The sequence below is a fragment of the Acartia tonsa genome, chromosome 6 (genome assembly GCF_053477335.1).
Source record: "Acartia tonsa isolate MP-2025a chromosome 6, ASM5347733v1, whole genome shotgun sequence".
Lineage (NCBI taxonomy): Eukaryota > Metazoa > Arthropoda > Copepoda > Calanoida > Acartiidae > Acartia > Acartia tonsa.
The window spans coordinates 4559194-4580640 of record NC_137265.1 but is presented as its reverse complement, the minus strand read 5'-3'; the positions used below and the strand labels follow the sequence as shown (position 1 = coordinate 4580640).

At 34.0% G+C, this 21447-nt stretch overlaps 1 protein-coding gene across 2 annotated transcripts in view; it reads right to left on the bottom strand.

Annotated features, from left to right (window-relative positions):
- Position 1: 1 nt before the first annotated feature.
- LOC145321616 (uncharacterized) overlaps positions 2-21447 on the bottom strand; it is a 22091-nt gene continuing 645 nt past the window's right edge. Inside the window, exons 2-25 of one of the 2 annotated variants that reach the window (XM_080163061.1) lie at positions 21006-21175; positions 19836-19928; positions 19147-19259; positions 18632-18685; positions 18207-18297; positions 16766-16812; positions 16158-16260; positions 15414-15516; positions 15063-15136; positions 14536-14666; positions 14040-14128; positions 13215-13279; positions 12948-13008; positions 8085-8156; positions 7058-7266; positions 6542-6629; positions 6398-6441; positions 5511-5628; positions 5121-5216; positions 3530-4035; positions 3273-3355; positions 2501-2611; positions 1324-1471; positions 2-1091 (exon numbers count right to left, since the gene is read on the bottom strand). In XM_080163061.1, the coding sequence (XP_080019187.1) occupies positions 768-1091; positions 1324-1471; positions 2501-2611; positions 3273-3355; positions 3530-4035; positions 5121-5216; positions 5511-5628; positions 6398-6441; positions 6542-6629; positions 7058-7266; positions 8085-8156; positions 12948-13008; positions 13215-13279; positions 14040-14128; positions 14536-14666; positions 15063-15136; positions 15414-15516; positions 16158-16260; positions 16766-16812; positions 18207-18297; positions 18632-18685; positions 19147-19259; positions 19836-19928; positions 21006-21164 (2982 nt within the window). In that variant the 5' untranslated portion in view covers positions 21165-21175 and the 3' untranslated portion in view covers positions 2-767. Of the gene's footprint in view, positions 1092-1323; positions 1472-2500; positions 2612-3272; positions 3356-3529; positions 4036-5120; positions 5217-5510; positions 5629-6397; positions 6442-6497; positions 6630-7057; positions 7267-8084; positions 8157-12947; positions 13009-13214; positions 13280-14039; positions 14129-14535; positions 14667-15062; positions 15137-15413; positions 15517-16157; positions 16261-16765; positions 16813-18206; positions 18298-18631; positions 18686-19146; positions 19260-19835; positions 19929-21005; positions 21176-21447 lie in introns of both variants that reach the window. The other variant, XM_080163060.1, reaches the window with a different exon arrangement.

Genomic DNA, 21447 nt, shown 5'->3' with positions numbered 1-21447 from the left:
GTCTGAAATTGGTTTTTAGAGTTTTATAGATTTTTGTTTAATATTTGTCTATCACAGTTAAGATAATTTGACTAGAAGTCAGGGATCTTAAGGGGTAAGACAATGGACAATAAATTAATATTCATCCCCAATGATGATTAAATCACAAAAAAACACTCTTTCTGTCGATTAAAATTAATGGTAGAAAAGTTTGGACTTAACTACCTAGTTTAGACCAATTATGAAAGCACAAAAAGTTTTAAAGCCAACATGATAGCAAGTTCTCATAAAACTTTGGGTAAAAGTTTAATTTACAGTCCAATGTCTCCCTCCTCCCTGCTTAGAAAAAGGAACCTTATTAGTTGTATCGAGAAATAAACCCTCTACCTAGTATCAAAAAGTATTGAGAAAAAAAATTTAAAATTAAACTTTAAAGTGTTTTTCGGTTTTTTTCCTTTACAATTAATAAATTCCTAGAAAATGCCATAACATTATATTAATACTGAAATTACATTTTAGAATGCATAAATAAGTCTTGTATTATTGCCGAATTTCTAACATTATTCTAATAATGAGGTATAACAAAGGGATCATTTAAGGTAAAAGGAACTTTATGGAGAAAAGAGGGGGTAATTTATATGATTTGATTATTGAATGGGAATGAGTTTTTAATTATAAAGCCATGCAATACATCTTTCTTTATCTTTGCAATCTTTGGAAAGGGATAATCTAATGAAGGGTATCAGATGAATTAAGCTACTTTACATATTCTTTCACATAGAATCCCTTCATGAGAAAATATCCCTAACTTCTCCTTCATTTAATGACTCATTATCAGAATCTTGGTCAAGCAGAAGACCAATTTCTTCTTCATCAACTCTTCTATCTTCACCAAGGCCATTAATATCAAACACAGGTGCAGCAGCAGCCATAGCTTCATTGCCAGCTGCTGAAAACATATTGGCAGCATCTACAGCACTGCTTGAAGCTGCAAATATATCCACAGTATCAGAAGTATCACCATCAAAAATATTATCATCAGCTGTGTACATGTTGCAGTTAGCCGCCATGTTGGATGTAAAAATATTCTTGGATTCCTCCACTAGGCCTGTACCATTGGATATATTATTACTTGGATGCATGATACATTATATTTTCATGTCCTTAAATGTAGTGAAACTTGCAGCGGGTTAAAATACCCCCCATCCACACCCTTCACCCCATCCAGTTACCCTCCTACTAGATAACAAACTGGCCAATATATAAGTTCCATGTTAGCAACCTAAATAGACGAAAATTTTTCCCCTGTCATAATATCCACGTATATTCTAAATCCATTCCTGTGCCATTATCCGCCAGCGAATGATTGGGTCTGACCCAGGAGTGGAGGCCAATAAGTTCTTGTTTCAAATGCTCTGGAAGATCCTCAAGAATCTCGATGGTTAATAAGTCAGGATGACAGGCCAAAAATTCAAAGCACTTTCTTCTCAACCTAAAATGAAAGAACTATGTTATAAAAAGTAATAGGTAAGGTTATTTTGTCTGTAGCGAAGGATCTCGCTATACCGATAAAGTTCGTCAATAGCTTATTATCAGTCCAGTAAAAGTTATTTGGGGGGAGAGTACCACCACCATTCCAAGAGAAATTTCCCCAGCCATCCAAGAAAAAAATGCCTTCCCCCAAAAAATTGTTAACTTATTTTAAAACTAAAACTAAAAATCAAACGCCCCCACCCTAAAGTGTCTTTAGTTATATTTAAAAAGTTTTGTGATGGTTTTCTACTGTCTACAGTCACATCCAAAGTAACCGCAGTATCCTCTATTCTAATCCTTACACAAATTCTGTCCTTTACAATATCTTATCCCTTAGGATCTCTGCAATTAATCCTACTATACCTGTAGGTATTAAATTGTTCAGCTAGAACCAGCAAAGGAACTGCAGTATCTTCCTCTATCCTTACACAAGGACTGTCCTAACAATGTCTTATCCCTTAATTTCCCTGTAATTAACCCCACTATACCTGTAGGTATTAAATTCTTCAGCTAGTACCAGCAACCGAAGTATCATCTATCCTGGCACATAGACTGTCCTAACAATGTCTTATTGTTCAGCTAGTACCAGCAAAGGAACTTCAGTATCCTCTATCCTTACACGAGGACTGTCCTAACAATGTCTTATCCCTTAATTTCCCTGCAATTAATCTTACTTTACCTGTAGGTATTAAATTGTTCAGCTAGTACCAGCAAAGGAACTGCAGTATCCTCCTCTATCCGTACACAAGGACTGTCCTAACAATGTCTTATTGTACAGCTAGTACCAGCAAAGGAACTTCAGTATCCTCTATCCTTACACGAGGACTGTCCTAACAATGTCTTATCCCTTAATTTCCCTGCAATTAATCCTATTATACCTGTAGGTATTTAATTGTTCAGCTAGTACCAGCAAAGGAACTGCAGTATCTTCCTCTATCCTTACAATTGCTCTTATCCCTTAATTTCCCTGCAATAAACCCCACTATACCTGTAGGTATTAAATTGTTCAGCTAGTACCAGCAAAGGAACTGCAGTATCCTCCTCTATCCTGGCACAAAGACTGTCTTCACATACGTCCATCAACACTGGCACTTCATACCTAAAGACAGACAAGCATTAAAGGTGTATTATAGAGAAGATGCCCAAAAATTAAAAAAATAACTGGCCAATTATCTTAAAAAGTATCAGAGAAAATTCCTCTCTATAGAAATACATTGTCCACAAGATCATTAAAGAGACATTAATTTAAGAGAAATCTACACAAAAAATTTCAGCTGAATATCTTTATTGGTATCCGAGAAAACTACGTTCCCCGGGCACAGGGATGTTTACTGTATATTCTGCACGAGATTTTTTTTTCTTTTCCCGGCTACAAATTTAATTTCCCCCCCCCCCCTAGTTTTTTCCCACCAAGAAGGGGGGAAAATGGAAAAATATTTAAAGAACTCTATATTTTATTTATTTTATCCCTCCTACCACACATTTATAGTTTTTTTTTTCCACCAAGGAGGGGGGGGGGGGGGGAAGAAAAAAAGTTATCAGTTTTCTTAATTTTTAAATTTTTTTTCCCTCCAACCACTTATTTTTTATTCCCCCCCCCCCCCTGAGCAGGGTCAATTTTGAAAATATACACCCCTGCCCGGGAATGTGGTGACTGTTCGAAAAGTTTAAGTCAAGATTATTTCTGTTTACATCATAGAGAATTAAATCATTCATCAAATTCTGCCATGTAAGTCACGTAACATTATATAAATTCTTACCTGTCAGCAACAAGGAGCAAGTCCACTAGAGTCTGGACAGGAAAGTGACCCAGGTTCAACTTGTATAGTCCGCTGTAGATAAACTGAAAAAATTAGTAATAAATTTAAAATATTTAGGAATATTTCAGTAAAACTTAGTACCTAAATCAAACTATTGGTGGAAAAGTTTGGACACTACTAGTTATCCCAGTAAATAGGAGATAAATGTCATCTTTTTAAAACCTTATGGACAAACCAGGTAAAAACTGAATCTTTACCTGTAGAAAAATTTTGAAGACTTCCGGCGAGCAATCTCTGAGCACAATTTTCCTCTCCCTATCCTCTCTCATGCCACTGGTGAGTGCGCGCCTAAACCAGGCGCACCGCGAACACACAACAACTCTGTGCGCGGCAATGCGCTCCACATAGGGGTCGTCTTCCGTCATCTTTGTACCGCCGCCATCTTTGTTTTTTACATCTTTTGTAGCGTCATCACAGTTTTCTTCTTTGGTTTTATTAATACATTCTTCAATGTTATTGCCATTGTTAGAACTGCTATTGGTGCCACCACAGACAAACTGAACTGGGGGCGCAGCGTCCTGATACAGCTCAAACACCATGTCAGTCCCCTCTTTGCTGGTGAACAACTCATAGCCAAGCTGGGCCAGTCTACTGTCACGTGACTTGGGGCTGTCAAAGAATTTCTTGCTTAAATCTGACAGTATGTCGTTGTTGGGTTGTTGATCTATATTGCTGGTTGTTTCACTTAATTCATCTGGATGATCTAATAATAAAAAATAGGAATATAGCGCCTGAGGAAAAACTACCTTAGGTAGGGATTTTTATCTTTTCCAGAACTCAATATATTTTTTCATAATTTATATTAGTGTTATACAGTTTGAAAAGAGAAAATTATACAGGAATTACCAATGATGCAAATTTTGTAGTCTAATTGTTGAATTTATAGCATATATTGTCAAAAAATCATCGGTAGACATGTTGTAATATAGCCCAATTTATAAAGGGGGGGGGGGGGGGAAGTTTGTAGTTATAGGAAATGAAAATTCAGTACCAAATTTTACCCTGGCCGTTTGGGCCTGTTTTTAAAGTTTTTATCAACCTAATTCTTTTTGTAAGCTCTCTTATATGAATGGATCTATATGAAAAATTTTGAAAATTGAATTTTGGGACTTTCCCTCTAGGGGCTAGTGGGGCAAAAGACCCCCCCAAACACTAAAATTTTAACTTATTAGCTAAATTTTAAAGATATCGAGCTGATTTTTTAAATGAAACCTTTTATTACATAGATGAGTTGAATAGCCACCCCATATTTCATTTTTGCACTTTACTTCTAGGGGCTTTTGGGGTAAAACAACTCCCCCAAATACAAAATTTTTAAGTTTTGAGCTTAAAAGCCCCTCGAGGTAAAGTGCAAAAATGAAATATGGGATGGCTAATCAACTCATTTATGCAATAAAAGCTTCCTTTTAAAAATCAGCTTGATATCTTTAAAAATAAGCTCATAACTTAAAATTTTAGTGTTTGGGGGGGTCTTTTGCCCCACTAGCCCCTAGAAAGAAAGTCCTAAAATTCAATTTTCAAAGTTTTACAGGTAGATCCAATCATATAAGAGAGTTTACAAAAGGAATTAGATTGATAACTATAAAAACAAGCTCAAACGGCCAGGGCAAAATTTTATACTGAATTTTCATTTCCTATAACTGTACAAACTAACCCCCCCATATTTTGTGTTTTAAAATTTTTAAAACATTGAATATAATAAGATTTCCCTAACAGAACATAGCGAGCACATTACTAACAAAAAGTTTGGTAAGCAAAATAGATTTTATTCAGGTACTATAACCCTACCTGTTGATTTAGCATCTGAGGCTGGACACTTGACCAATCCCAGGTCAATTAGGCACTGTTCAATATTATCTTGATAACAATTGGACTTGAGTAGATCTGAACAACAAGTGTAGTTCTATTTTTTTTTGTAAGTACAATTTTTGTCAGGAAGGGAGGGGGACATTGGGCTGTTTATTACACTAGTCCCCAAAGTTTTATAATGTTTTCTTATTCGTTGGCTTAACAACTTTGGAGACTTTTATGTATTTTTTATTGGTTTATTCATCTAGTTAAGTTTACAAATGAAGGGGTAATTTTGTCATTATCATGCTTTGGGATGTACATCAATTTAACGGTCTTATCTCTTTTAATCCTTGATTACAAATACAATGATCAGAAATAGAAGTGAACCTAGCATGGGCTGAAAGGTTTCTTTGTTGAGCTTGATGTAATTAATGACCGTGTACACTGAACTGGCCTGGGAGGTAAATTCATACAGGAAACTTGGGTCATCTAGTAGCTGCTCATCCTAAATTATAATAGTTATTTCTCGTATTCTTTCGAATCCGGTGGATAGGAACCGGTTCTCATCCATACGAAAAAACTATGTCTAGCATCGTATTATATCTAGCTTTCTATGAATATAAAAATGTACAATCATAAGATTAAAACCAGTTTTTTTAGCCCGTTCTTTCGGTACCTAGGGGATAAAAAACTGGTTTTAATCTTAAAATTGTACATTCTATATTCGTGGAAAGCTGTTTATAATACGATGTGAGAAATAACCTCTATCGCATCGTATCATAGAAAGCTTTTCGCGGAAATTAAAATTAAAAATCATAAGATTCAAACCAGTTTTGTTGGTGACGAAGGCTAATATAACTTTATGTTATCTGTCTAGCCAGCTCATTTAATATTTCCTACCTGTAGCCTACTGAGTATTCTAGCCAGAGTGAGAACTAGGAGAGGTATTTCATCTACATGTTGTTATATCTGCGTGGCCAGCTCACTTAATATTTCCTACCTGTAGCCTACTTGGTATCCTCTCCAAAGTGAGAACTAGGAGAGGTATTTCATCTACATGTTGTTCTATCTGTCTAGTCAGCTTACTTAATATTTCTCCAGAGTGAGAACCAGGAGAGGTATTTCATCTGCATGTTGTTATATCTGCGTGGCCAGCTCACTTAACATTTCTTACCTGTAGCCTACTAAGTATTCTCTCCAGAGTGAGAACTAGGAGAGGTATTTCATCTACATGTTGTTCCATCTGCCTGGCCAGCTCAATTAATATTTCTTACCTGTAGCCTACTGAGTATTCTCTCCAGAGTGAGAACCAGGAGAGGTATTTCATCTACATTTTGTTCTATCTGTCTAGTCAGCCTACTTAATATTTCCTACCTGTAGCCTACTGAGTATCCTCTCCAGAGTTAGAACCAAAAGAGGTATTTCATCTACATGTTGTTCCATCTGCCTGGCCAGCTCACGGATTCTGTCCTGTTCCGGCTGCTGGCTGAATACATCCTTTGCCTGCAGCACCAGGATATTATATACTTAAATCCTGCGCTGTCCAATGAATCGATTAAGTTCTCAATTTTAAACAAATACGCACATGGAGGGAGGGGATATTGAACCATTAATTATTCTAGTACAAAAAGTCTTATAGCTACATTATCTTATTCCTTGAATCCTTAATCTTATCAGGAGCACTTGAGAGGGGGAGTTGAATTCCATAACCCAATTTTTTTTGGAGGTGAAGAGGGACCTTGTTTCTAGGTGCAATATCTCTTGGGAGGGTGGTGGATCCCTCCCCCAAAATAGTTATAAACCTTGCCGGGACCTATAAGAAGCTATCCTGAAGGGAGAACCCGATCGGTTGAGTGGTTAGCGAGATCCCTCGTTACAAACAGACAGACAAACATCCTGCCACTTTATCATAGGGATTAAAGTATATTTTCCTGTTTAATATAGGAGAACACATAAGTCAACTGGTCCACAGCTCTCTTCAAACTCAATATCTCTTTGGTCAACATTGCTACCCCGAGGGTTTTAATCGAGCTGGGCGGCTGTTGCGGCCTTTTATCCGCAGCCAATGTGAGGCCGCCGTTTCCATCCTGCTGGTGTTGGTCCGTCGTTCCATTGTTGATGGTTGAAGATATGTAATCCTGTTTTTTTCAGTCAGAGTTTAATAATCGATATATTGTTACTTGGATGTTGCAACATAATTTCATGTACTCTAATATAATGATACTCGCAGCTGGCTAAAATAATGATCCCACATCCAAACTCTTTACCCCTTTTACTCCTAATGAATTAACAAACTGACCGATAAATGAGATCCATGTTAGCAACCTAAATTAAATTGACAATAAATTTTCCCCTGTCCATATATACATGTATATTCTTTAATCTATATTTATTAGTTTAATACCTAGGTACCTAGTCAAAGAAATTTAGTGTAAAAACTATAAAATTTCAGATACCTATCTACCTAGCTAAAAAAGTTCCATTAAAATGTATTTTTTCCCCATATTTCTAACCCCAGCGGGGGGCCCTTACCTTACAGGCGAGTCTATGCCTGCAGGGTTATCCAGTACATAATAAAACCCAACCTAAACGTACCTTAAGCAATAAATAAATAATAATTGCACCCCCCTATTTTAAATTTCTAAAAAAATTAGGGAGGGTTTATCAATGCTCAACAGGGAACTTTGTGAGAAAGCGTAAAGAAAACAATAGGTTTTTATCTAATGACAATAATTATTTTTAAAGTTCATCTATCTGTCTGTCTGTTGTAATATTATTTCTAATGTGGTTTCTATAGGATTATAGATGGCAGATTTTTTTAATTTTTTCACTTGCCAATGTATGTCTGTCTGTCTGTCTATCAATCTGTCTGTTTGTCTGTCTATCTATCTGTATGTCTGTTTGTCTCTCTATCTAAATAACTGTTTGTCTGTCTATTAATGTTTAAACTCAATTCCTGTTGTGATGAAAGTATTTCTCTCTCTACAGCCGTGTGCTCGATTATAGATTCGAGTAAACATTTAAACTCATCTCCTAAAAAAAGTATCAATTGTTATTTATCGCATCGTATTATAAACAGTTTTCGCGGATATTAAAATGAAAAATGATAATATTAACACCCACGGGACTAATAAAACTGGTTTTAATTAGTGATGGCAATCCGTGAAATTTTTGGGCCGGATTCGGATTCCGGATTCTTAAAAGAATCCGTCAAAAAAATGGCGGATTCCTTGCGGATTTCGGATCCGGATTGCCAACCCTAGTTTTAATTCAAAGATTTTTATCTTGTTGAAATTATCATATTATTATAACAATTTCACACATATTTTAAAAATTAAGTCTTGCCCGTACTATCAAAACTGGTATTATTTTTATGATTTTTGTTTTAATATTCGTAGAAAATTGTCTCTAATAACTAAAAATTACATAATAAATATATAATATCATCTATATATAATATGAAACCTCATAATCATATAATATTAATTTCTTTTAGAAAATATATATTTCTCCTCTCACAAATTCACATTATTAACTTTATTGTACATATATATTAATCAAATAGTATATTATATTTTTTAAAATTTGTTTTAGCAGAAATTTTATATGTCTTCCACACACGTGCGTGCGTGCGTTTGTGAGCGAGTGTGTATGTATGTGTGTGTGTTTAAAACAGGCATCTCTACTACTCTAGAAGCAGACAAGAAAGCATGATAAAAATGAGTGGAGAGGGGTGGGGGAAGCGAATTTTCTAGACATTCAAATACTTGAATTACGAGATTAATATCCTGTAGGGAGGTTTTGAACCCCCTCTTATCTTTTATAGAAATTAAAATGATTTTCTTCAATATAACTTAGTTATTAACAAGTTTTAAAAATGTAGTTTTATTTTTTTTAAATCGAGGGATCGCGTTTTGTGAAAAATGAAGCAAAAGGGAAAATGGCGTTTGTACATAGAAACTAAAATAATAAGAAACTAATAAGAAAATTTCCACTATGTCTTCGAAACCGATTAATATCCACTTGACTATAACTCTTTATAATTTTTCATTTTAGCATACGCGTTAAGTTGTCTATTGTACGATGGGATAATTAATATTATAGGTATTTATGTCCTTTTAAATCTCTAAAACGGAAAAACTAATAAAATGGCAATAAAGATATTTAAAATCCTAATTTTCTATTCTAATACTGGCGGAACGCCCCTTTTAGAAGTTTATATTTTTTAAACTTCAAGTTTATGAAACCCATAAGAAGCTTCACTTTAAGGAGAAAAATTATGGTCCAGCTGTTGGCGAGATCCTTCGAAGAGAAGAACAGACAGACAGACACTTTACAATAAATATTAAAATCGCTAGAGTACTTTCTTTGTACCAAAATCCTATCTCCAGACTGGCCAGCCAATTTTGAAAATAAAAAACGTACATAACGTACACAAAAAAAAATACGTTACGTACATAAAAAAAGTAAAAAACGTACAAAAACGTACATTCCTAATAAAAATAAGTTAAATAATTTCCTAGTTACCTAGTATCAATACATTTAAGTCTACTAGCAGCTACCTGTAAAGGAGAACCATAGCGAACTGACAGACACAAGATATCCTCTTACTCTATTTAAAAGAACTAGCGTCTACGCTCCTAAAGGCCTCTAGGGGCACTTGAGGAGGGGAGAGTTGAATTCAATAAAAAAACATGGATGACAACATACATAAGTAGCGAAGCTCAAAAGTTATTTATAGACATCTGGAAAAAAATTAACTTAAAATCAGTGAGCAATCAAAATTCATTTTTGGGGGGAGGAGGTAGTTATTTTTCTAAAGTCAATTTCTCTTGGGAGGGTGGATGGTGACACTCTTCCCCAAAATAGTTATAAAACTTCCAAAAACCTATGAGAAGCTATCCTGTTAAGGAGAACCATATCGGTTCCGTGGTTAGCGAGATTCTTTGGTACAAACAAACAGACATCCTGTTATGTACAAAGTATATCCTATTATAAGGACCAGCGACTACGCCCTTAGAGGCCTCTAGAGGAACTTGATTAGGGGGGGGGAGGAGTTGAATTAAAACCCCATTTTTTTTATTTAAAAATAAAAAGTAAAAAACAAGGATGACAACATCATTAAGTAGCGAAGCTCAAAAGTTATGAATGGAAATCTGGGAACTATATAAACTATAGAGTAGTGTCGTAAAAAATAAGCATTTAACTTATTTAAATAAATCACAAAACCTTTTAAAAATATATAATAACGTGAAAATCTAGAAATAAATTCAGCCCCCCCAACCAATAAGCAAATCTCAATGAAATTTAGTGGAAGTATTAAGAATGAAAACTAATACAATCCCTGAAAATTACAACCGTCTATCAGGAATATGAGTAGAGAAAATCACAAAAACCTATACATCTAGGAATCGATCTAGCACTGCAACAAATAGACAAACCTTAAAGAAACTTTTTGAAAATATGTAGAATGTGAATTTATTTATTCCCTAAAAATTTCAGCCGTCTATCTTGAATAGAAGTCGAGAAAACCATGAAAAAAAGAAAATCTAGGAATAGATCTTCTAGCACCCCAACCAAAAGGCAAATCTCAATGAAAATATGTAGAATGTGAACTTATTCAATCAAAAAACAGGAGCCGAGAAAATCACGTTTCTCCGATAGCATAACGGACTGACAAAGTGATTATAAAGTAGCTTCGCTAATAAATTTTTTAGTGAGGGAGGGGGGAGTAGACCACCCCCATTTCTGATTTCAATTTTAAAAAGAAAGAGAAAATAGGGGAAGGGTGGTGATTTTTTTCTAAGAGTAATTTCTCTTGGGAGGGTGGTTGTACCCTCTCCCAGGACCTATGAGAAGCTACCCTGTAAAGGAGAACCATATCGGTTTAGCGGTTAGCGAGAACCTTCGGTACAAATAAACTGACAGAGAGACATACATCCTGTTATTACGTACTAAGTATATTCTATTAAATAAAGTAGTAAGTTTTTTGTCTGATGCTTAAGATTTTCATAACTACTTCATACAGTTACCAAGATGGTTTTAGGCTATTTTTCTACCATTTTGAATACAGGTTCTTGAAGGGATATGGAAGGACAGAGAAAATAGCCTACAACCTTACAATGATCATGTCGGTTCAGCAGTTAGCGAGATTCTTCGTTACAGAAAAAAAGGATTTATAGGATAAATATATAATAGGATATAGGGTTATTTTGTCTATTGCTAAAGATCTCAGAAAATACTAGTCTTTGATACAAAGTAAATCAGTGCCTGTCAGTCTAAAGATTAAGATCTTGGTAACCACTGAACAGATTGGGTTCTAATCATCAGGGAATATATCTACTGGTCCTGTGGTAGTTTTAGGCTATTTTCTTAGAGTGTGGGAAACCCACCCTCCAAAAAAATCAACTACCCCTCAATTTGTTTTTATAAACTAATGCAAATCAGCGGGGTGGGGGAACCCCCACCGCACCCTGGGGCGAAGCCTAAATGAAAAAAATAATCACAATCTTTTTTTTATATTTTTTTTGGACAAATTTCCAACAAACGATTCTATAAAAGAGGGGGCGAAGCCTCTAGAGGCTAGGGGCGAAGCCTCTAATCCTAGTAGAAAGTAAAAAGCTTTAAGTGTCCCTCCCCCAAAGAAAAAAAAAGCAAAAAACCATCACAGGACTATTAGGTATATTCCATGAAGAGTAGAGCCCAATAGGTTCAGTGGTTACTGAGATATTAAGCTTCTGATATACAGACGGACAAGCAGATGGACAGACATCATTCTACTTTGTATTATAGATAATATACTATTTTTGTAATACTTTTTGTACAAATACAAATAAATATACAAATACTTTTATACTTATATTTGATTCTTATTCTTTAAAAACTGAAGATACCAAAAAATAAGACTTCTTAATCCTAAACTGAGCACCATATGATATCTCGGAAAATTTACCCAAGTATATAAAGAATTTGAAAAAAATTATCGTAAAATCTATTAAAGGGGTAGTTGCATGAAATGCATTTAAACTTGAATTTAGTCAACTGCATATCTCTTTCTGTTCAATAGTTTAAACTAAATCTATAGGACATATATTTCAAATCCATAAATTTAAACTGTAAGTTTTAATAACATATATGCATAATTTACCTACATATTTTTGTTCTATGAAAATTTAAGATAATATTGAATTTATTTAATATAATACACCTATAGTTTTTGTTAAAATTTTCGTACAAAACATACAAATTACTTTTCTGCTAATATTTGATTCTTATTATTTTTAAAAAAAACGTAAAACGTACAAAAATACAAATTTCAAAATACGTTACGTACACATATCAAAATAACGTCCAGAACGTACACAGATTCGATGCGTAATGTACAAAACGTACAAAACGTACACTCTGGCCAGTCTGTATCTCATTAATACAAGAAACCTGAAAAATGGTAGAAAAGTATAAACACCGCTTGTTTTGCTTTCTCATATGGGAAGTAATCAGCTGATTTTTACTCATTTGAATTTCAAAGATTAATTTTGTAAAGAGTGGGGAAAGATAACTGAAGAAAATAAAATTATAAATAGCAAATACAATACCTAATAAATTTTCCATTATGGCTTCGAAACAGATTAATATTCGCTGGATTAAAACCGGTGCTCAGCCATTGACAATTTTCCACGAATATTAATATAAGAATAATAAAATCAATTATTAGTCCTCGAGGCTAACAAAACTGATTTTCATCTTATAAATTTTCATTTTAATAAACACAGAAAGCTGTCCATAATACGATAATAAACTATTAAAAAATTTGATGCGACTAACCTAATCTTGTAAAAAATATTGCTATATCTTCAACCTCTTCCACAAAATAGATGGCAAGATCCTAAATAATAATGGATATATAGAACACATTACACATGGATATTATGACAGGGAAAAATTGTCGTCAATTTAGTATGATAACATGTACATCGCCTATTGGCCAGTTGGTTCATCCAGTAAAAAAGACAAGAAAGTATAAAATACTGTCAATTAATGAAAAATGTATGAACTATATGCCTTTTCAAAAAGGCAAAATAAAAAAATTACCTGTCTAGATTGGGATGTGAGGTCTACAGTTGCATATTTAAAGGCTTTCATCAATTCTATCAACTATTACAAAACAAAAATGATTTTAATCAAATATAATCAAATCATGCATCAATACCATTTCTAATTTAAGTAATTCTTAGGGATCCTATCCTAGAATCTTGACAGGGGACCAGTAAAATAATCTAAAACCATCCCTAGACCTTAATCTAGCTATAAAATAGCCTAAAACAATCCCGGAAGCTATTTGAAGCTTTCATAAAAACTCAATCGGTCCATTGGTTACCCCAATCTTTAGGGATACCTAACTTCTTTCAATACATGTAAAATTTCCCCAGATTTAAGATTTATTGGATAGGTCTCCATGTTCGGGAACTGCAGGCCTCCAAGTTCGGGAGTTAAAGGCCTCCAGGTGGACTCTGGACATTAGGACAAGTAAAAATAAAATTTTTTTTTTAAGAGTTAGAGGTCAACTAATAAGACAAAAATGCATCTTTTATCTTAAAATATGTAAATAACATTCAAAAAGGTGCATATTTTGTTTTATAAGTTGATTTATAACTCTTCAAAAAAATCTTTTTTAAAATTTTTACCTGTCCAGAGACCACCTGGAGGCCTGCAGCTCCCGACCCTGGAGGCCTATCCAAAAAAATCTTAAATCTGGAGAAAATCTATCGCATAAGAATGATCTTATCCCTAATAACCTAACCTCTAAGTCCAAAGATAAAGCCTTATACATACGGTTTACGCAAATATGTCAAAACTTCCCCCCCTCTTGTTCATATTATACATAGTTCTTTTGTAAATTTTTAAAAAATCATTCCTGAGCTAGAAGCATAAACAGACGAGCTTTTCCAAAATTAGCTACAATACTACTTTCTTCTGGACTCAGACAAGGACGCACTTCTTCATATCTAATATTAAAAGGGATTTATTTGGTAATATTCTTTTTTTTAATCCATCTGTCTCCCATTATTAGACTTAAGAAAATTCAAATTAGGGTATTACTAATTCTTTATTACCAACTATGAAAAAACTTTCTTTAATTTTCTTTGTTAATAACAATGTTTTTAATACTAACGTCTAGAGACAGTCTAAACTTTTTGTTTAAATATAGATTTTTCGAGTTTAAGAAAATTTGATGTAAAATATACCTACCTAATCTTTACGTAGTTGGAGAACACTGGTATAGGTACCCAAAGTAATAAAACCTGCCTAAAATCTTTGGGGACCTTTCTTAAATCTTGATAAGTTGGTTAAACCTATCAATGTCCAAACTTTTCAACCAACAGAATGTCAGATTAATTTTTACAAAAATTACCTAACACAAAACTGAACAATCTTGAGAAAGACATAGACAACATTCTTACAGGTGAGCTTGATGGTGACAGCCAACCTAGCAGGCTGGCAGATGACCAGCTTCCCAGCTGATTTATTCCGCCCAGTTTCTACCTGTAATAAAGATATATACATACAGGTGAGCTAAATGGTTGCGGTCAACCTGGCAAGATGGCAGATGACCAGCTTACCAGCTGATACATTCTGGCAAAATAAAGCTAGCTAAGGTATATATTTTATGAAAATTAAATACTTTTTTTTTAAAAATAGTTTGCCTAAATCAGACAAAAGAAGGTGTATATATCGGATTGAAAATATGATAATAATATTAAGGGTTTGTTTTGTTTATAATAATTTGAAGTGTAAATCAACATTAATTAGAACTCCTGCCTTATTCATTATCCCAATCAAAATTCTACTGAAGTCCCTAAAATTGTTATGCCAACGAATAAGAAAACGTTCAAGACTTGTGTAATAAACAGCCCAATGTCCCCTCCCTCCCTGTCTGACCTGTCCTGATGCCGAAGACACACGTCCCCCAAACAACGTCAAGATTTGATTCACTGCTAATCTCACATCTTCAACTAAAACAAGAGAAATATATATTTTATATCTAAAGGTATAAGACAATGAACATTAAAGTGATGGTAGGTATTCTCCCAATTATGATAAAACAAATACTAGTTTGGAAAGCTCAATATAAGTACCCATAGTTAAAGAGCATTGTTATAAAACTTTGGGTACTTGCATTGATTTTCAGTCCAATGTCACCTCCATCCCTGCAAATGAAATAATGGCCCCCAACGCTTCTCAATAATCAAATATTGTCTGTATGTCCATTAGCTACCTACTTCAACTTACCTATATTTGTAAATTGTCTTCTAATGCTGACAGACTTTGCATAGCCCCTGCACAGTTCTCTTAAATTTGGCAAGATATTCGAAACCTGCAGAAAATCTACAACCTGCAAAAGAAAAAATAATAATTAAACAAGATTAAAAATTAAAAGAATAAAAATATTTGGTTGGGGGGAAACAAATGGAAAAATCAAGAGAACTGAATTTTTGTTGCAATTTTTCTCCACTCCTTGGTGAAAAAAATAAAAGAAAATGTGGGAGGGGGGGGGGGGGGATAATATGAATAAAATAGAGTTCTGAAAAAAAATTTTCATTTTTTTTTCCTTCCTTGCTGGAAAAAACTAGCGAGGGGAAAAAAAATATTTTGCAGCAGGCAGGGTTTCGGATCCGCATTGATTTTTTGTGGATCCGGATCCTCCAAATTTGGTCAGTGCGGATCCGGTTCCGGATCCTTGACAATAAAGATAAAATCACCAAACTTTTCAAAAATATTTATTCTTTAATTTGAAGTCAAAAATACTTTTAATTTTCAAGTCTGACCTTAAACCTTAAAGATTGGCTCTCATCAAGAGAATGTCTGAGATTTTATATAAATTTAGGTAGATTTTTCCATTTTTTCAGCATTTTTTTGAGTCGAAAATATGCGGATCCTTGCGGATCCGGATCCGAAACCCTGGCAGCAGGGGAAAAAAATGAATCATTTCGCAGAATATACACCAATGGTGCTGGCTGTGCCTGCCAAACTCACCCTTTCAGCTGTTTTAGCTGTAATATTTGGACTGAGAGCTTCATTGTAGAGATAGTATAATATCGTTTGCAGGATTTCTTCGTTTGCTCCTTCCAATTTTTTCCTGAATAGATTTGTTTATTATTCAGGGATCTTAAGGGATAAGACATTAGACTATAAGATTAAAACCAGTTTTTTAGCCCCGAGGTGCCGAAGGCACGGGCTAAAAAACTGATTTTAATCATATGATTGTGCATTTTTTATTCGTAGAAAACTGGATATAATACGATGCTAGACATAGTTTCTTTTTCTTATGGATAAGAACCGGTTTTAATCCACTGGAAATTAATCGGTTTAGAATGAATACGAGAATTGATATTCTCGTATTCATTCGAATCCGGTGGATAGGAACCGGTTCTCATCCATACGAAAAAACTATGTCTAGCATCGTATTATATCCAGCTTTCTACGAATATAAAAATATACAATCATAAGATTAAAACCAGTTTTTTTATCCGGTGCCTTCGGCACCTCGGGGCTAAAAAAAACTAGTTTTAATCTCATAATTGTACATTCTATATCCGCGGAAAGCCGTTTATAATACGATGCGAGAAATAACTATTCCTTACCTAATATCTTCTGGTACAAAGAAACTATTCACTTCAAACTCTTTATCCTATATACAAAACAATAAATTACAAATCAGTGTTAATTAAAACTTTGGGTATATGAGATATCGTGTATTAAAAACTTTGGGTACCAGTATAATTTACATTAAAACTTAGGGTACCAGAATAATTTACAGTCCTTAAAGTTTTAAACCCTCCCTCATTGGAACATGGTGGGTTACCTTAAACTTGACAAAAAAATTCCCCAAGTTTTTAGACCAACAATGAGGGAACGTGTTTAAAAAGTTTGGGTATCAACCAGTATAATTTACAGTTTAATGTCCCATTCCTCCAAGAATATCTTTACCTTTAGCTTGATACAAGAAACTGGATAAAGTTCCTACAACCCAAAATTGTTTGGCCAACGAATGAGATATCGTGTATTAAAAACTTTGGGTACCAGTATAATTTAAATTAAAACTTTGGATACCAGTATAATTTACATTAAAACTTTGGATACCAGTATAATTTACATTAAAACTTTGGATACCAGTATAATTTACATTAAAACTTTGGATACCAGTATAATTTACATTAAAACTTTGGATACCAGTATAATTTACATTAAAACTTTGGATACCAGTATACTTTACATTAAAACTTTGGATACCAGTATAATTTACATTAAAACTTTGGGTACCAGTATAATATACGTTAAAACTTTGGGTACCAGTATAATTTACATTAAAACTTAGGGTACCAGTATACTTTACTTTCCTTAAACCCCCATTCCTTGGAACATGGTGGGTTAAATTAAACTTGACACAAAAATTCCTCAAGTTTTTTAGACCAACAATGAGCGATCATGTTTAAAACTTTGGGTACCAGAATAATTTACAATCCAAGACCCCCTCCCTCCCAAGACTATCTTCATCTTTAACTTGATACAAGAATCTCCAACTGGATAAATATCTGACAACCCAAAGTTTTAGGGCCAACAACTAAAAAACTTTGGGTACGAATATTTGGAATAAGATTGGATACCTTTAACTTGATACAAGAGTCATGATAAAGATCTTCCAACGCAAAGTTTTAAAGCCAGCAAATTAAAAACTTTGGGGACGAATAATTGGAATTAGGTTGGTCACCTTTAACTTGATACAAGAATCAAGATAAAGATCTTACAACCCAAAGTTTTAAAGTCAGCTAATTAAAAACTTTGGGTACGAATCATTGGAATAAGGTTGGATACCTTTAACTTGACACAAGAATCATGATAAAGATCTTCCAAACCAAAGTTTTAAAGCCGACAAATTAAAAACTTTGGGTACGAATATTTGGAATAAGGTTGGATACCTTTAACTTGATACAAGAATCTGGATAAAGTTCATACAACCCAAAGTTTTAAAAACAGCAAATTAAAAACTTTGGGTACGAATATATTTGGAATAAGGTTGGATACCTTTAACTTGATACAAGAATCAGGATAAAGATGTTCTTGCAGTGCACAGCTGAAGTTGAAGGCAAAATCCACACTATCAGTTTCCAAGCTTCTAAAATAAAAAAAAAATCCTTATATAAAAGTAACAGGATGTCTATCATATGTGCCTATCTGTAGCTTAAGATCTAGCTAACCAATGAACCGATATAGTTATCTTTTACAGCGAATCTTCTCATAGGTCCAGGTAAGATTAATAACTATATTTGGGAAGAGTAACTACACCCACCACCCAAGAGAAATAACATCTGGAAAAACTCTAAATTATTTAATTTTTTTTTTAACTAAAATTATTAGGGGAGGCTTTACTCAGGTGCTTCTAGAGGCCTCTAGGGACGTAGCCACTTGTAACAGAAAAGGAAAATAATATAACCCAAGTAGAAGCTTACCTGACAAGAGTACATTTGAGGGTGCACCATCCCTCCAGGACTAGATCCATCATTCTAAAAAAACGATAAAGGTACCTATACAAAATTGTCGACTTTAATAATTAATGTTCATTCACTGAGGTCTTGAATTTAATATCTCATAATAATCCTTATATAAAAGTAACAGTATCTGTCTTTGTCTGTCCCGAATAATCTCGATATCAGTTGGAATGATATAGTTCTCCTTTATAGTGAGGCTTCTTAAAGGTCATGGGAAGGTGTTTTAACCATTTTTTGGGGGGAGGGTAACACCACCCTCCCCAGAGATATCACTTCTTGACCAAACCGTCATAAAAATTTTCTTTTCCTTATAAAGCATAATTCAGAAAGGGATCGACTACCCCTAAAGGCTATAAAAAAAGTAACAAAATAGGTATAAGTTTGTGTGTGTGACTGGCTGTATAGTGTATACCTCTAACTCAATTTAAATCAATAACCCCCCCCCCCCTTCAGTAGGTATTTATATTATTTTCTACCTATCATCAGCGGAATTCCCGAGATTTTGAATGACAAACTCGATAATATTTCCCCGCCACGCAGAGAACCTGATCAGTCTGAACACATTCCAACTCACTCTGTCCTCATACACCTAAACATAATCATCATCAGTGGTCGAAAAGTTTGCACACTGCTAGTTTGAAGCAAATAGGTCAGTATTGAAACAAATCTTAAGGGATCTTTTTGTGATATATGCAATTTAAAAAGACGATTTTCAAGTGTTGATATTTTAAAAACTACCTACGTGGTAGAAAATTGAAATTCTTTCAATATATGCCATATAAATTAACCAATTAACCAGGAAAAAATATGCGGTTCACTAAATTAAGTTCAAATGCATTTCGTGCAACTTTATAAATACTTTTAGATAAATGGTTCATTAAGTCAGCTTTCAATAGCTTTCCTAAATTAAAGGTTATTTGGTTAGAACCTTGGACTGCTGATATAATTATCAACAAAGAAAATAGATTTTAACTCAGGCCTTATATGTCCATACAATCTACTTAAAAACTTTTCTTTCCTGGATCAATACATCATACACACACTGTAAATTGGCAAGATTCCGCACGAAATGAGAAAAAAAAAATACCCAGTGTTATTTAAACAACAAATGAGAGAATAATAGTACCCAAAGTTTTCAAACCAAGGAATGAGAGGACATGTTTACCTGATATGCAGAGCAGTTAACCACGGGAAGGTCTGTATTGACAACATTGGTCCAAATAACGCCGCCACATTCCAACAGTGTAAACTCAACATCCTTGTTAAAATTTTCAAGATAAATGATTTTTTTAAACTTAATTATGCATAGGTAGAAAAAAAATTATGTAAAATGCTTTAGGTATATTTATGTTTCAAATATTCAAAAATGATTGTTTCAACAAATTATTCCCTAAAAACCGGTTTTTCCAAAGGCCTTTTTTTTCAAAGATTTATGGATTTAAATGTTGTGCCAAAAAATACGCACATTTTCAAAATTAAAATTGTGCGGTTTGTTTTAATAGTAGAAAAATGTTACTCATACCGTTAGAATCGTCATAACTTAATCTTTAGTTTTTGAAAATATAAGTACCGTTTTTGTGCTATTTGTACCTAGTTTAGGAGCTACTTTGAAAAATGTGAGAAAATGGTTGAAAAGTTTAAGTAATTGGCAGGGGTGTATATTCTGCAAATTTGACCCAGCTGAGGGGGGGGGGGGGGAGAGGGTGAAAAAAAAAATAAAAAATATGTGGTTGGAGGGGAAAAAAATGTAAAATTTAAGAGGACTGAAAGCATTTTTTTCTTTTTTTCTCCCCTCTTTGGTAAAAAAAAAACTAAAAAAAATATGTGGAAGGAGGCATAACATGAATAAAATAAAGAGTTCTTAAAATATTTTTCCATTTTATCCCCTTCTTTGCTTGAAAAAACTAGGAGGGAAAAAAATAAAAAAAATTTGCAGCAGGGGAAAAAAAAGAATCTTGTGCAGAATATATACCCCTGGTAATTGGAACATTTTACCACTAATGTAAAATAACACAACCAAAGAAAAAAAACAACGAACAAAGTAGGTATTAAACTTTGGAAACCAGGAAAGAAAACAGTCCCAATGTTCTGTCCCTCCCTAAAGACCTCCCCATAAAAATATTTCCAATGAATATTGTCAAAATTAAGGAACCTAGTAAAAGTGTCTAGACTCTGATTATGACGTAAAAAAAATTAGCCAATGAGAGGCCAGTATACACTGTAATTGACTAATGGTAAAAATTATAGTGACCTCACATATGCAATTTTTTTTACGTCATAATCAGAGTCTGACACTTTTACTAGGTTCAAAATTAAGGTTTATTATAAATCCTACCTGGAGGCTTGCAATTTCCATATCAGCCGCCAGACCTCTGGCAGTGGCTGCTGTCAGGTCCTGAGGACTGTTCTGACCGCCAATGCTGCTACCGCCGCAAGGCATAGGCTCAACCCCTGTTATTTTCCAGCAGCCTAGCACGGAGCTTGGATCGGCCATCCTGTCCTAACCTGGATTAAGAAATATTTCTGTCATCATAATCTAAATATTACTACTTCGATTTTGCACTATATTTTCATGTTCTCTAATGTGAAACTCGTAGTTGGCTAAAAAACCGATACCCTCCAACCATCTACACAACCCCACTACCATCCTACTGGATGAACGAACTGACCAATAAACGAGTTCCATGTCAGCAACCTAAATTGATGACAATTTCCCCCCCGTCAATATATCCACGTATATACTAGATCCATTGTCTTAATTTCCTTTAATTGACAAA